The sequence below is a fragment of the Hyposmocoma kahamanoa genome, unplaced genomic scaffold (assembly GCF_003589595.1).
Source record: "Hyposmocoma kahamanoa isolate Upper Pololo Valley unplaced genomic scaffold, ASM358959v1 64, whole genome shotgun sequence".
Taxonomy (NCBI): Eukaryota; Metazoa; Arthropoda; class Insecta; order Lepidoptera; family Cosmopterigidae; genus Hyposmocoma; species Hyposmocoma kahamanoa.
Genome location: NW_020653852.1, coordinates 20,602,858 through 20,619,302, shown reverse-complemented (window position 1 = coordinate 20,619,302; position 16,445 = coordinate 20,602,858). Strand labels below are relative to the sequence as shown.

Genomic DNA, 16,445 nt, shown 5'->3' with positions numbered 1-16,445 from the left:
GGCGGTCATGAAATTATTTCCTGCGATGACATATCTCTAAATTTCATTGATCAAAAAATAGTTAATACTATTTGAATGCATTTACCATTCGACTGAAGCGCGAACCTGGTGTACCACCGCCCACACCGCTGCCATCGAGAACAGCATAATGCAAATTTAGGCGGTTTGATCAAGTCGCGCAAACCACCGCCCGCATCGCTGTCGCCACCGTGCCGCCGCACAGTGGGTACAAAAACGAGCTTGCCTTTCGTAGGATTTTTGAAAAATGAAATTTTATTTTCGATAGTTTTAAATATAAAGTTCTGTCAAAGGCATCAAAAAATTGCATAATCTTTTGGCCACCATGTTTTTTTCGTGTTAATGTCATAAAAATGCGAGTTCGTACATTTCAAATGTATGAAAATGGAATTTGTTTTTCTCATCACTTTTTTCGGTCTTGCACGTAAGGCTGAAACTTTTAAGTGTTGTTACACAGTTGTGTTGAGTCTGCGGCAATGCCATATATACACTTCTGAAAGTCATCAGGAGCTAAAAGAAGTTTGCGTTCTGAAAACATTCCTTGTCACACCTTCTCCCGGAAAGATGGGAGAATGACAAAAGTAGTGATATTAGGACTCTCAGATTTTATAGAAGACCATTTGAAAGAAGAACTAGAAACAATCGGATTCGGTGACACTATTGTTCTTATAATGAGAATCTCCTCCGAGAAAAAAACAACAAAAACCACACTTCATGGTACAGCTCCTTCTGGTAGCGATGTCTCCCATTTTCGTCAAACCAAATACATCAGCAACTGTATTATTCAAATCCGCAAATATCACCCTAATAACATAAGGTTCACAATGTTTTCGGTGTCAAGGTTTTGGTCATTCTTCTAAAAATTGCAACTTACCCTCACGTTGTGCCAAACGTATAGATTCTCAGTTAACGTCGGAATGTCCCAAAAAGGTTCGCCAGCACAGTGTCGTAACTGCAATGAAAACCACCCTGCTAACTATCGCCAGTGCACCGCACGGAGAAAATACGTAAAATAAATCCGTGACAGACAAGAACAGAACAAAGAAGTAAACAAAATGCTAAAGTCACAATGTCCAACAAATTGGATGGACGTGTCTGGAGTAATATTTTGGAGCTAATTTAGAGATTCCTACATACTCAGCTCTTCAGATCAATCAGGATCAGGCTGCTACCGCCATGATGGTTATTTTAATGACCATAAATCCATCAAAAGTAATTTTGTCTTGTGTGACAACATGATGAATAATGTAATATTGATCTTGAGATATCTTTTTCAATTGTCTGAGTCTGAAAATTTACGTGTTTTATTCGGGAACGCCGATAGTGTTCGTACAAAAATAACAGAGCTGTTGGACCTAGTGAGTGATGTTTCTATTGACATTATTTCCATAAACGAAACCAGAATTTCCCCCAATACATATTTTGCCACTCCTGGCTATAGTTGCTATCATCAAGACAAACTTAAGAAAGGACGTGGTCAAGGTGTTGCTATTTTAATAAAGTTCAGTATAACATATAACTAAGCTGAAAATTCCAAAAGCTCACAACCTTGGTTTACAACTAAATAAATCTTTCTAAACTAAATCTGGTAATAGTGTTGCCGTCATATCTGCCTACCAATCTCCAAATCTCCCACTGTTATCTAATGACTTAGATATATTGCTTTCAGTTAGTCCCAGGGCGTGATCCAGGGTGTCACTAATAATAGGTGATCTTAATACTAAACATCAATATTGGCACTGTTCTGTTTGAAACCTACGTGGTGATGTTCTTTTTGATCATATGATTAACAACGGCTATGACATTTTAGCCCCGAGAACGCCTACTCTAGTTCATTATGACATCACCCGTACACCTTTTCTTTTTTTTGACGGGGGAAATCTTTATGGATACCTCAGAGCCCAGGGAGACTCAGGGGTTCTGTGGGGACTCTCTCTCCAGACTGAAGGGCCTACCCCACTAAAACCCCCCCGGGTTTCCCTCTCGCCGGTTGAGTCGGCGCCGTGGGATCAGTGAACATTCACCACGACGCCGCCTGGCCGCCCTAGCTTACGCCAGGGCTCCCGCGCCAACGGAGGGGCGAGTCGGTTGTCCCAGACGAGTGAGGCCATGCAATGCAGCTCCGGAGTCCCTGTCCAGAGCCCGCTGGTCTCACTAGGGGATCAGGCGAGCAGCGAACTGCCTTCGCCTTCTCCCCGTTCGTCTGCGCCGAAGCGGATGCGCGTCCGCCGCGTCCTCGCGCACCCGCTCCGCGACCTCCTTTTGTGACATAACCTCAGCGCAAAAGGAGGCCACCGCCTCCCAGGACTCCTCGCTATCGAGCATGGCGGCAACCACGCTCAGCAGCGAGAGGTCCTGCCCTACAGTCCCCGTCAGAGTGCAGCGCTGCTCATCCCACCGCTTACACACCTTTATGGTGTGCTGCGCGGTGTCATAAGGGCACGCAAGCCCCCCCACCACGACAAGGTGGCAGCACAATCGGGGGGATCACCCGTACACCTGACGTGCTCCTAACTCGTGAAGTTCAAGCCACCTTTCCGTAACCTTCATAGTTGGAGGTATGTTTCAGCGCAAGTCTTCTGTTACTTTTAATTAATAAACTGCCTCCGTGGCCGAACGGTTACCATGCCGGGCTGCCACGCAGAGATCCCAGGTTCGATTCCCGGGCCGGGAGAAATATTTGTATGGCTTACATTTATTTCTCTCGTGAGTTTGCGTGTGATTTGTGGTTGTCCATGTATGTGTCCATGGCACCCGCGATACAGGGTTTCCCCTAGTGCGGGGATATATTGAGTGTCAAAAAAATTAAGTAAAACTGACTGGGTAAAGTTTAGAGCCTAATCAATCAAATGGAAACTCAAAAAAAAACTCAACCAAAACAGAAGGCATCAAATTTACTAGGAAATGTGGTTTCCCGAATAGGAGAATCATATTTGACGACTACCATGTGCCTTGGAGTAATTCTATCAAATACTTGGGCATACGACTGGATAATAAATTAAATTGATCTTCCAATACTAACGAACTGATCTCAAAAGGTGTTAAAGCTCTAAATGACCTACATTCGGTCTTGAATCGGAAATCCAATCTTAGCTCTAAAACTAAATTATACATATACTCCACCCTCGTTAGACCCTGTCTAACTTACGTTAGACTCCGGTTTGGAGTAGCATACCTGACTCTAAATACCAAAAGCTCCAAGTCATGCAAAATAAGGCGATCAAAATAGCCTACAATACAAAATTGAAGACAAACTCAAAATGTCTTAAACGCTTTAACTTCCCACTTATTAAAGATTTTATTCTTAAATATTCCCAAAAACTTTATTTACATAAAAACCCTAGATGTCATAATACACTAATACCTGCTATTGGTAAAAGTAGAACTCGTACCACATCAGTTATCACATAACCATTTTCTAAATAGGTAAGTGATATTGTTCATCAACACGCGCGACATTTTTGTACGGACACCCTCGTCATTTTATTTTATTATTCTCTTTATTTTGTAACATTGATCAAATATGTCAGTAATAATTAATATTAATATCCCGTTATGTTCCCAATTCACGTTTTTATTTATGTAGTTAGCAAAACTACGTTTTGTATTGTTATCAATAATGTGTTTTGTATTGACGATGTTGGTGTCGGAATAGTAGTAAGCTACACATGCCTGAGTGACATAACGTATTAAGTTACTTTGCAATTAGAATAAGATCTTTTTGTATTACTTAACGTAAGTTTATTTTCAATTAAAGAAATTTTAAATCAAAATCAATAAATCAATGTTACTACATATTTTTCAAAAGTGATAGATTCTACACTTTCACTGTTACTCTTAAACCTTTGTTCTGAAAAGTCATCATTTTGCAGATATAATCTTATTAAGTCATGGGTGCGAAATTATGATTACAATTCATATTTCTTCATTGGGTAAATTTAATTTCTATGCCATTAATACATTCCAGAGAACAAGTCGACTCTCTTACTATCCGATAGTGTTCTAATGGACATAACGTTACTTAACTGACTACAAGGCTAGACTGAAAACGTATTTACTAGGCAGATGCGTAACATCTTCAGCCATATATTTCCTTAACGTCAAGGGTTCATCCTTTTTTACATTAAAAAAATATAATTGTTTTTATTATTTTGTTTTATAGTTATATACTTAGAATAATAACTCATAGAACGATAGTTTCATATCAAACGAACTGTCACGTGAGGCAAAAATCAAATTCATGTAGGCTAGTTTTAGTAGTAGGTTAATTTTCGGTTTTAGTGAATATTTATATAAAAATACAAGTTGAAACGCGTTACTTCCTTGTGGAATGTGATGTTAGTATCTATTTTGTGTTTGTCCGACGTATTTTTAGACTCATTTACCGCACATTTCGTCATTTTTAGCTAAAATTCTTGAGCTGTTCGCGGTGCAAGTTGACCTTGAGCACTGAAGGCCCGCCCGCTCCTGTAGGCCCATTGGGCGCGCCATTCAATTTGCCTCATTTAGCGTGTGCGGACTAGGTTTGAATGCGTTATTATTCTAAGTTTATATAATAAGACGTCTATTCGTTGTCAAGGGGACAAAATATTTTTCACCTCACTAGCTCGGAAAGGCTTTTTTTCTCATTAGAAATCAGCGCGCGTAAGCGTTTTTTGCTCTCGTGGAAAAGGTTTTCGAAATTTGAACTTGACGATGAACTGTGGTGCACTTAACTTTTCTTGCGATGGAAATAAAAACATAATGACATGTCAACTCCGCGATTTATCGAACATTATTTATGTAATATGTTGAGATTAAATTGACAACAATAACTAATTTTGTTCATTAAAACTGATTTGTTATAGTTTAACTACTTTTGGTTACGCTCAAGATACTAGTTTTGAACTACTTGCTTCTTAGAATCCTTCGCTTGCTCAAGTTTCAATACAACCACTCGCGTCAAACAACAACTTTGCCGTCTCGCGTAACAAATAACTATCAAATGAAGCGTAAAATTTATCCCGTCACGAACCCTAGAGATACACGGTGTCCATAACGTTATCGATAATATTAAAATTAATATATTAGAGAATATTACGTACTTTGTTATAATTGTTGTCATAATTATTGTTATTTATAATAGACGTCCGATTTGTGTCAAATTTTCTGCGCCTGTTATTATTTTATTCATAATAATGGACAACGTGTGGATTGCGGGATGCGAGTGGCGACATTATATCTCAACTCCCAAAATGTAGGCTCGCGTTGAAGTGACATGGTTTAAAAACCAGAAACAAAGGTCCGCAACAAGCACAAAAAAAAGTCCAGCGGGATGGAATGAATTCTTCTTTGTGTTCGATCTTTGTATGAATAAATATAACGAACTAGTGGAGTAATTTTCAAAAAATAACGGGATTAAATCTTTTTATTAAACAATAAATTGAAAAATACATTTATAATATACGTATACAAAACTAGGGGGAACGCTGCCTGCATCTTGAGCACCTTGCCGCGGGGACCCAATTTTATTCATATAATTAAAATTATATATAGTCTCTAGTATTTAGGCTTCTATTGTACGTTACCCGTATATTTCAACTTATTGACCAAAAATAATTGAATATCATGATGGTGCAATAAATAAATAAATAATAAATAACGCACACACTCACACAACCGCACTAGGGAAACCCTGTGTCGCGGGTGCCATGGACACACACATAGACAACTACAAATCACACCCAAACGAGAGAAATAATTGTAGGCCATACAAATATTTCTCCCGGCCCGGGAATCGAACCTGGGACCTCTGCGTAGCAATCCGGTATGGTAACCGTTCGGCCACGGAGGCAGTTAACAACAACAATAAACTTAACATTACAATGATATAATGATGTAGTGTGTATAATGTATGTATGTATGTATAATGATCTATCTAGCTTCAGATTGTGAAGTAGATACTACACTCTGTACCAAGTAATTGACGCAAGTACGTACGGAACACAATACAATCATATTATGAAATGAAATGATTTTTAGTTGCATAAGATATTGTTAAAAAAGTTTTACAAATGAGCTAATAATTAGTGCAGCATATCTTACCGATCATCGGCATGCAAAAATTTAAACTTATGTTTCACTAAAATATTAATACTAACATGTACCACAGTGTTAGCAATTTATTAAATATATCCTAAAAACTCTTTGACACTATAGAAACAATTTTCCAAAAGCCATCTCTCCAGTTTTTTACACATTTGGTTTGTCCGCAATGCCTTCAAATTATTCAGTATTTTATTAAAAATCTTAACACCCATTCTATAGCAATTTCTTTGAAATAATGTGGTCTGCGAACAATAGTTTAGCACCTGTCTATCAGGTTTCCTTGTACTTCTAGGATTTACTACTATTGCTCTTTTGAATAAATCTCGTCTTTGTTTCACTAATTTACATAACTCTAAAATGTACACACTGGCTACAGTAATATTCTCAGTTTAGGAAAAAGAGTCCTGCAACTAAGCAAGAGACCAACACCACAAATCACTCGTATACATTTCTTTTGTGCTATGCAAACTTTATCAATTGTTGCACTGTTGCCCCAAATTATAACTCCATAGCGAATAACAGACGCTATATAACCATGATATTGTTTTAGACAGCCTGCCTAACACATATACAAATTTATTGATTCTGTTACATAGATTATCAATATGGCTGTTATAATTAAGATTTTTGTCCAGCCATAGTCCTAAAAATTTTTTGTTATCAGCTATACAAATCTTTTGATTCTTATAATGTACATTTAGATTAAGTTGTTATTTTCCCTTTAAAGCAAACTGAATGATATTTGTTTTTGTCAGATTTACATATAGATTATTGTTATTAAGCCATTCCATTACAAAAAATACACAGTTATGGTCTGTCACTTTAGGTAGACCAATAATGTACAGAATAAACAATAAGGGACCCAATACACTTCCCTGTGGAACTCCGAGTTTATTATGTTTGTATTCTGAGTTACAAATTGATTGAATATTATGATCATCTATTACGTGCAATTCGACACTCTGCATTATATTCTTCAAAAAAGAGTCCAACCACAGCAGAGGTAAGCCTCGAACACCATAACGCTCAAGCTTTTGTAATAGAGCATCATGAAACACAAAATCAAATGCTCTAGACATGTCAAAAAATAGAGCTGTTACATGCTTTTTTTATCTAAACTTTGTATAATAGCGTTAGTCAGCCTGAAACAAGCATCTATATGCATATATACCAAAATTGTACGGCAATATTATACGAGTATTGTTTCCGGTATTAATACAATACGCGCAAGACAACCAACCACATGAATTACTAATCTCAGAGTAAGGAATTCCTAATATTATGACGACCAAAGTAAAGAAATTTAAAATCAAGGTACGTAGGTACCTACTTATTATTCTAATACTCATTACCTTTATTTGTTTTATTGAATATCATAACGTTTTAGTACCATGTATTTTTTTTTGTAAAAATACTCCTCTGGTGTGTTATTATTATTGACAAAAAGATCGAACAGCAACCAGCGTCTGTCGTCTAAGTGTGGCTATATAATACTTTTTTGATACCGAGTGATGGGACGAACAAGTCGTGCGCCAGGTGGTAAGTGACACGCCTGTTCATAGACCGTCTAAAGAAAATAAAAAATAAAATGTAAAAAAAACGAGACCCTGGATATCGTGACACATAAGTTAAAAGTCCCATGTTATTAAAAATGGAAGTAAATTAATTTGCAATTCAGTGAACCCACTGAAGGTTAAATCGTACAAAATAGCTACGCTTGTGTTGAATATTTTTAAATGCAGTTAATTTTCACACCCTCACTCCGCACAAAATTAATAAAACAAATAACACAAGTGCACCTACAGTCACAAACACTACCACCAAAAGTTTCGCCTCTCCGCGAGGCGTCTTCAGGGGCTGTTGATTGCTCGACACTCGGCCGAAGAGTGAACATATTTTTTTTTTATGAACGATATTTTGCAGTTGGCCGTTGATGGCCTGTACTGCGTCACCGGAGAAAAAGGGCGAGCTGAAGGCTCATAACCCCTAAAATAAACTTAAAGCTAAGTAGCGGGCCTGAGGGCGTCCAAGTGGGCACGGACCTCGGCTCAGGGCGCTACTGGGGACTTCCGCCAGAAGGGCGTGCTGTAGGAGAGAATCTACCACTGTACGTGCTGAAATGAGGGGCTCGACGACCTCGCCGGCGAGGACGGTTGGTGCGTGAGGGACGGGACTGACTAGCGATCTGGTTGGCCTTCAAAGTGGCGAGAGTGATAAGGTCGTCAGGATCGTTGAGAACTTCCCTTGAGTGAACATATTCACAACGGTTGGTTCATTTATAACCCGCTACCCCCAGTGTTGCTATTGATGAAACTCGAAAATACCCGTAATAGAGGTGATGATGCAAAATTCAATTATATACAATCCCTGTTGTTGTACCTAATTATTTCCATCTGTTCTAAAAGTTAAAGGTCCTACGTGACTGTAATTTCACCAGCACCCTTACCCTACAAAATTGAAACGCAGTAATGCTCACATTTTGGATGGCAGCAGAAAAGGTATGGTCGCAGTACTTACCTAGCAGAAAAGGTATGGTCGCAGTACTTACCTGGATGAATTCTTTCACAAGGAGCTCTGTGCTGCTAATATTATATTTATGTGAACATCGCTTATAAACTCGATTAATAAATTCATTTAGTGAACATTCGCTTACTTTTACCTACCGGTTTAAACCAGCTGTGGCAATCGCGTTACAGTGACAAGAATAGGTTGGTTACCCCTACTCCATGATTAATGGATTGAGTGATTCCCAAACTTTAAGAATAAATACAAAGTAAAGAACAATGGTAAAATCATTGTTAAAATAATTCGTTAGCGTCTTCAAATGTCGTTCAAAAGAAATTCATTATGTTTTTCAAATTATAATAGCGGCCTATCTAAGTCTGGAAATAACCTCATATTTTAAGAAACTCTAATGACTGATTAGTATGTAACCGGCCTGATATCTCAACTATCAGTTTCTTAAGGCAGAGCGACATCTAGTCGCCAAAAAAAGAATTTCAGTACCTAGAAATGGATATGGTCCACATTGAGTTGGTTCACGTAATATCAAATGTACTGATGCGATCGATTTGTAACATGAGATTAACTACGTCGTTACAAAAAATAAAGTAGATATTTCCTTCTCCAAAATGCACGGGCAAGATATTAGTAAAACTGGAAAAGGCATAACAGCATCCGATATATAGCACTGTTATACAGTCATATTGTCATTCAAAATATGCGAAATTCAACATTATGGTATTGCTGAACGTATAACTTAATTCTCTATATGTCAATAACCGTTGTTAGAATATTGTAAGAAACAATTAAATGACATCTACTTAACTCAAAATGAGACAAACTTTTTGTGAGCTGGTTTTGGACAAAACAGTCCAAAAAACACACAACAATAGGAAATTATTATTTCCCTTTTATTTTTAAATATATTTTTTGCAAGTAGAAAATTGTTTACATGTCTGTTATAAACTTTACCTTGTATATGTTTTTTTTAATCTTTCACCGGAAATTTATAATTCGTCTTTTTCGAGTCTGAAAAAACCGTTTTCGAGTTAATACGTGGTTTGAACTGCGTCCGACTCAAGATTCAGGATCGTCATCGGAAATGTCATCAGAAAACAATCTCGGCGTCATTCAACGTTTCTAATATTTCATTATCTAATCTGTCATATCACAATCTATCATAACTTAAAAAACGTATATAATTTGAAATACATAGTTTATATACTACATAAAGAACATAGATAGTCATACTTGCTTAACATCAACTATCTACATTTGTTCTTTGCAAACGACATAAAGTTAAGTTTAAGAGTTAAAGTTTGTTAGGTTATTTTTTGCTAAGTATTTTTTTTTCCAGTAAAATACATAATATATCTACGCAATGAATATATTAATACAAAGTACAAATGTAGGGGTAGGAGGATAAATATATATCTAACGGATACGGTTCTTATACCGTGTGCTATACACAAACTAATAGGTGAAATAGCATTATATTGCACACTAAATAATATTTAAAATTGAGTTAATCTTTTAACAACTAGGTAATAGTAAAAATAACAATATTAAATGTAAATAACGTGAATAATATAGGGAAGTACTGCCACCTTGCCTACTTCTGCCGCCAAGCAATAATGCCAGCATTACTATGTTTCAGTTTTGAAGGGTAAGGGTGCTGGTGAAATTACAGGCATATGAGACTTGTCAACTTATTTCTCAGAGTGACGGGTGCAGTGGCAGTATAAGTTCTGAGTAGCAATGCAACTGTTATGAACAGGCGTGTAGCTTACCATAGTACAAAAAAATCACGAAGAAATTTTGAGCAACGCTGCCAAATTGGAATAGATACAAGTGCCGAGAACTGACGTCCCGGATTTCCTACCACTATTGTGTGTGAATATTGTACATATCGACATATATGCCAGTGTCGAGCTGGATAAGGAAATAACACTGAAACACAGGTGTACCATCTGGTTGTATACACGATGTACCATAACTATGTGACACGAAAGGAAAGCGCTTTAAATACTATAGACAGGATATTTTGTTTCTTGGAGATATTATTTTGCTTAAAGTCTTTTAAAAAGTTGTTATCCGAGAAACGAACCGATCAAATATGTATTTTTTTAAATCTTTACTTATTGGGTGAACTTTTATACAATGTCAAAGTTAAAGTCAAATAATCATTTATTGCAAAATTTTTACACTTGTAAACGTCATTTTTTAAGTAAGGACGATACTCTTTCACTACCCTGACTTCCCTGAGAAGAACAAGCAAGAAACTCTAGGGATAGCTCTTTTCAAATAAACTTAAATGCTATAGAATACATTTTGAATCATATTTGTATGGAATCTAGACTCACGTTGTCTTTCTATACATCTTTATCTACAACACGTAGTCTACAATTTTGTAATATGACTTTTCAATTAAAATACTTATAATGTAAAAACTTGTTGTATACAGTTCCCTATGAAAGAATCGTTTACCTTAGTTAAACAAAAACGTGGTACAATAAGTGTTCAGTTCAAAATAAATGGTCAAAGGAAGCAGTCGTATCATTTCACACCAATCTATTAGTTAATAATACAAAAACAACCTTATTCCAAGAAACATACGGTCCAAACGAGCCGGATTATTGAATAGATTGGTGAGCAAACTCGATGTGCAAATACAAAAGGCGCCCGCATTCCTTAGATTAGAGGACGAGTTTTTTTTAACTTCAAGGGTGATTAGTGAAAGTGGACATAAGTTTAAGTTACGAAATATTGCGTTTTGTTGGGATACGTATTCAAATTTCGGAGCCAAGTATAAGTGCAGAACAAAGTGTATATTTGAGTACTTTGGAAGATGTAGCTGACATGATACAAATAGCGCTAATAAATCTAAAAAAAACCCCGATAAAAGCGAGATTGAAGATTATTGGGATATATTTAAAGAGGCGCATAACGGCGTTGTCAAATGCACACGACGTGATCAAAGAGCAGCAGTACCGTATTTTGTAAATGAAGAGCTTTACAAGACTGAAGAACTACACCTATATTTATATGCGGACTTAACCGATTTGTTGTTAAAGTTCGAGGCACAACCACAACATGGGATGGACACTAGCAATATATTAGGACAAGATTGTAAAACATCGTTTACAAAGTTACATAGAATTCAAATACCTACATTCTCGGGAAAGTATGAAGATTGGCCCACATACCAAGGTTTATTTACGGCACTTGTGCACAATACTAATTTAAATAATGTTCAAAAATTGCATTATTTGAAAACTAGTATATCTGGTGAGGCGGAAATATAATAAGAAATATTCAAACAACAGAAAGTAACTGCAACCAGGTTTGGGAATTGCTAAAAGAGCGCTTCGGAAATAAGACAATGATTGTCAGTTCTTTATTAATAAGATTATTTGAGCAGAAAAAGATCGTCAGTCAGCCGGGTAAATCAAGTCTTTACTCGATACTACAACTGAGTGCCTTAGTAGTTTAGAAAACATGAAAATATCTACGGAAACATGGGATAATAGTATTTTTAGTGGGACAAAAGTTGGACACAGAATCACTTAAAGGCTGGAAAGAACACTCTTACAGAGAGTTTACTGATGAAATGCCTTCAATTGAAATGGGACTTTTTTAATTCTAAAAAAGTTTTTAGAATCAAAATTCCATACACTTGAATTAATCACACCAATTTCTACTGCAAAAGAGAAGGTTCAAACTCATAAGTCATTCCATGTCACAAACGAGGATGAGATAATTGAATCCACTCATACCAGTGTAAATTCAAGACCACAACCTATTTGTGCCTATTTATTGCAACGGCAACGACTACTTATTTAATTGCAAGGATTTCACAAAACAACATGTGGAACAACGTCAAGATTTTGTGAAAAGAAGTCAACTATGTTTTAATTGTCTTATCCCTAATCATACAGTATACCGATGTAAACAAAAAACATCATGTCGAGTTTGCAAAAGTAGACATCATTCACTGTTACACCAAGTTAGAGAAAAAAAGCAAGAAAATGACGAACAAGAAATACAACAAGTACAGCCAGAAGCAAAAATCACAACAACACACATCTCTAGAGAACAACCTGGCAATAAAGTGTTACTAGCGACAGCACAAGTAAAAATTCAGTCGAACAATGGAGATATGCACATACTTCGTGCTTTAATTGATCAGAGATCAGAGGCTTCATTCGTATCTGCAAGAGTAGTAGAGCTGTTGGGTATGACAAAATCCAACATCAGCGGTGTGGTCTCTGGAGTTGGAGAAGGAACTAAGATACAAATAAAACACTTAGTTGATCTATCAGTTTTATCACGATTCAATTCAAATGCCATTCTAGTGAAAGCGTATATCATGAAGAAAATATAAACAATACTGCCTTCGAAACATATCATGATGAACTGCCCAGAGCTTCAAATACTAGAATTGGCGGATCCTACATATCAACGCCGATACAATCGATATATTGCTCGGTGCCGACGTTTTCTGCAAAATTATAGAAAACGGACTAGTTAAAATGCGCGACGGTGTAGTGGCTCAGAAAACAAGTTTAGGTTGGATACTATCTGGTCAAAAGAACGAAGAAAATACACACATTGGTCATCACAATGTCACTACTTTCATGTTACTAGAAGTATCGCAGAAGATAATGATATGCTAAGAAGGTTTTGGGAGATAGAGATAGATGTGTACACAAAAAGGAAGTTATTACCAAAGGAAGAAGAAAAATGTGAACAAATATACAAAAGCACAACTAAGAGAGACGAAACGGGAATATATATAGTACACTTACCTTTGAGACTAAGTATTGAGGGCACTGTTAAATTATGTGGAGAAACAAAACAACAAGCAGTAAACAGATTCAAACATTTAGAGAAAAAAATTTAAAGAAACGAGAAATTTAAAACAGAATATACGAAGGTCATACACGAATATAAGGTAATGGGACATATGAAGAAATCGAAAAATTCAGATGAAAGAACTCAACATATTTACCTCACCACGCCGTCATCCCAGAAGATACTACAAAGGTCCGGGTGGTCTATGATGCTTCTGCAAAGGGTTCTAATGGACATTCTCTGAACAGTACCATGATGGTTGGACTCGTTATACAACCAGATCTCTGAAGTTTGATATGATTGAAGTTTGATGGAGACATAATGAAAATGTATAGAATGATTCCCATGACTGTAGAACATACGCAGCTGCAAAGAATTATTTGGCGAGATAATCCTAGTCAAGAACTTGAAAGTTACAACTTGAAGAAAGTATCTTTTGGTACAGCGGCAGATCCATATTTAGCTGTGCGTACAGCTTTACACCAACTCGCTGATGATGAAACTTAAAACTAGCGAGACACCGCACCTAAAATAAAAAAGTAATTTTATATGGATGATTTGATGATAGATAATGATGATGTAGAAGGCACAAAGAAGTTGCGTGAAAACATTAGGACAATACTTAAAAAAGGAGGATTTCAAATGCAGAAATGGTCAAGCAATTCAGACGAAGTGTTAGCGTATTTACAAGGTGACAACACAACTAGAGACACAGTAGAGGTAAAATTAGACAAGGAATGATGCATTTGAAATCAGAGTAAACCTTCCAGAATTGGTACATCCTGTAACAAAAAGAACAATTCTTTCATATGTGGCCCGTTTATATGACCCATTTGGTTTGTTATCTCCAGTGGTCATCACGGCCAAGGTGATGATTCAAAAATTGTGGCTCTGCAATATAGGATGGGATGATGAACTACCCACAACCGTGAGGGAAAACTGGATAATATATAGAGAAGAGTAAAAATATTTGCAACATATCGCAATACCAAGATGGTTTAAAACAATAAACAAACATTTTCAAAACATACTATTGCACGGTTTTGTAGACGCATCTACTCAAGCATATGCTCCTGTGGTTTGTCTGAAAGTGATAGAAGGAGAAAAGATTTATGTAACTATGATTGCATTAAGAACTAGAGTTGTACCATTGAAACAACTATCAATTCCAAAATTAGAGTTGTGCGCAGCCGCATTATTGGCCGGAGTTATAAATGATCTGGTAGAACTTTTATCCATTCCTAAAAATATAGTTTTTGCCACAGTCGTGTTATCATGGTTGCAATCACATCCCAGCCGTTGGCGAACATTTGTAGCAAACCGGGTTGCAATAATCTAACTATTGCAATAATACTAAAAACTCGGGTGATAGAAAACGATCGTTGGAGACATGTTCACTCTGCTGACAACCCTGCTGATATCGCAACCAGGAGTATTAAATCATGCGAGCTAGCAGCGACAAAACAATGGTGGACTGGACTGGACTGGCTAAATGATGTAAACCTCCAAGTTGAAAGTTATGACATTCCACAAACAGAATTAGAATAGAAAAAATCATTCCACATAATTTGTGAAGAGGATACAATTTGGAAAAGTTTTCAACACTAACTAGAATAAAAAGGTATTAGCATACTGTAGAAGAATCCTAAAGAACGGAAAATCTGAGAATGAATATACCTAACAGCATCAGAGTTGGAAGAAGTATTACAAAGATGCATAAAGTATTATCAAAAATTGGTATATGGAAAGAACTAATGGAATTAAGAAAAGACGGAAGAGTCAAGACTAGAAGTTCGCTTGTCACACTTTCACTTTTCTTAGATGAGAAGGAGTTGATAAGAGTAGGAGGACGGCTTCAACACGTTTCCGTACCTGATACGACCAAACATCCAATTATAATACCTGGAAAACAACACATAACCAAATCAATAATAAATGAAGCCCACATGAAAACCCTCCATGGTGGCATCCAGCTGATGATGGCATATGTGCGAACTAAGTACTGGGTATCCGGACTAAACCAATTTATGGGTCAACTGCCACCAGCCAGAGTAAGTAGGAACCAAGCCTTCATTAATAGTGGAGTGGATTACGCCGGCTCCATATGGATCAGAACTTCTAAGGGCCGTGAACACCATGCCACCAAGGGATATATTTGCCTATTCGTATGTATTGTCAACTCGTGCGATACATCTCGAAGCGGTGTCAGATCTTACCACACAAGCATTCCTTGCTGCATTTCGTCGATTTGTTACCAGAAGAGGTCATTGTGCGAACTTATGGAGCGATAAATGGTACAAATTTTCTGGGCGCTGCTAGAGAGTTGAAGTGTCTGTTCGAAGAAGGCAAGAATAACATGGCTAGAGAAGTAGCTGAAGTTCTAGCAAATGACGGAACAAAGTGGCATTTTATCTCACCCAGAATGCTGACTTGTGGAGGTTTATGGGAAGCGGGAGTGCAATATGCAAAAAGACACCTGACAAGAGTTAACAAAGAGACTAGACTCACTTATGAAGAGATGGCTACCCTACTGGCCCAAATTGAAGCATGCTTCACACTCGCGTCCACTTTGCCAAATTGACAACACGACAGAGACACCACTTACGCTAGGACATTTCTTGGTTGGCGAACCTTTGGTTGGAGTTCCAGAACTGAATTATGAACAAAAAAAAGGTAAGTTCCCTAACAAGATGGCCACTTCTTCTGCAACAGAGATATAAGTGGCAAGTTGCAGATCCATCGCCCGCTATTGGAGATATTGTCATTGTTAAAGATGAGAATTTGCCTCCAACGAAATGATTACTAGGAAGAGTGAAATACCTACATCCTGGTTCAGATAATTTCGTGAGAGTAGTGACTGTACAATGTAACGGAGATCAAGAAGTGAAAAGACCTTTGTATAAGCTAATCCCACTTTAAATCAAATAATGATTAATAATTTACATTATTAAGGTATTGTATTAATTTATGTCTCAAAACGATGC

At 37.0% G+C, this 16,445-nt stretch overlaps 1 protein-coding gene across 1 annotated transcript; it reads left to right on the top strand.

The window, feature by feature from the left end:
* The first annotated feature begins 15,173 nt into the window (after positions 1–15,173).
* On the top strand, positions 15,174–16,042 carry LOC113231111. The gene is made up of 2 exons (XM_026465284.1): positions 15,174–15,626; positions 15,671–16,042. Exons 1-2 carry the CDS (start codon positions 15,174–15,176, stop codon positions 16,040–16,042), a joined length of 825 nt encoding a protein of 274 aa, XP_026321069.1.
* The last annotated feature ends 403 nt before the right edge of the window (positions 16,043–16,445 follow it).

Coding starts and splice junctions, on each gene's coding strand:
- LOC113231111 (XM_026465284.1), top strand. CDS start 15,174: ATGCATAAAGTATTATCAAAAATTGGTATATGGAAAGAACTAATGGAA. Junction 15,627..15,670: donor AGGGATATATTTGCCTATTC/GTATGTATTGTC, acceptor AAGCGGTGTCAG/ATCTTACCACACAAGCATTC.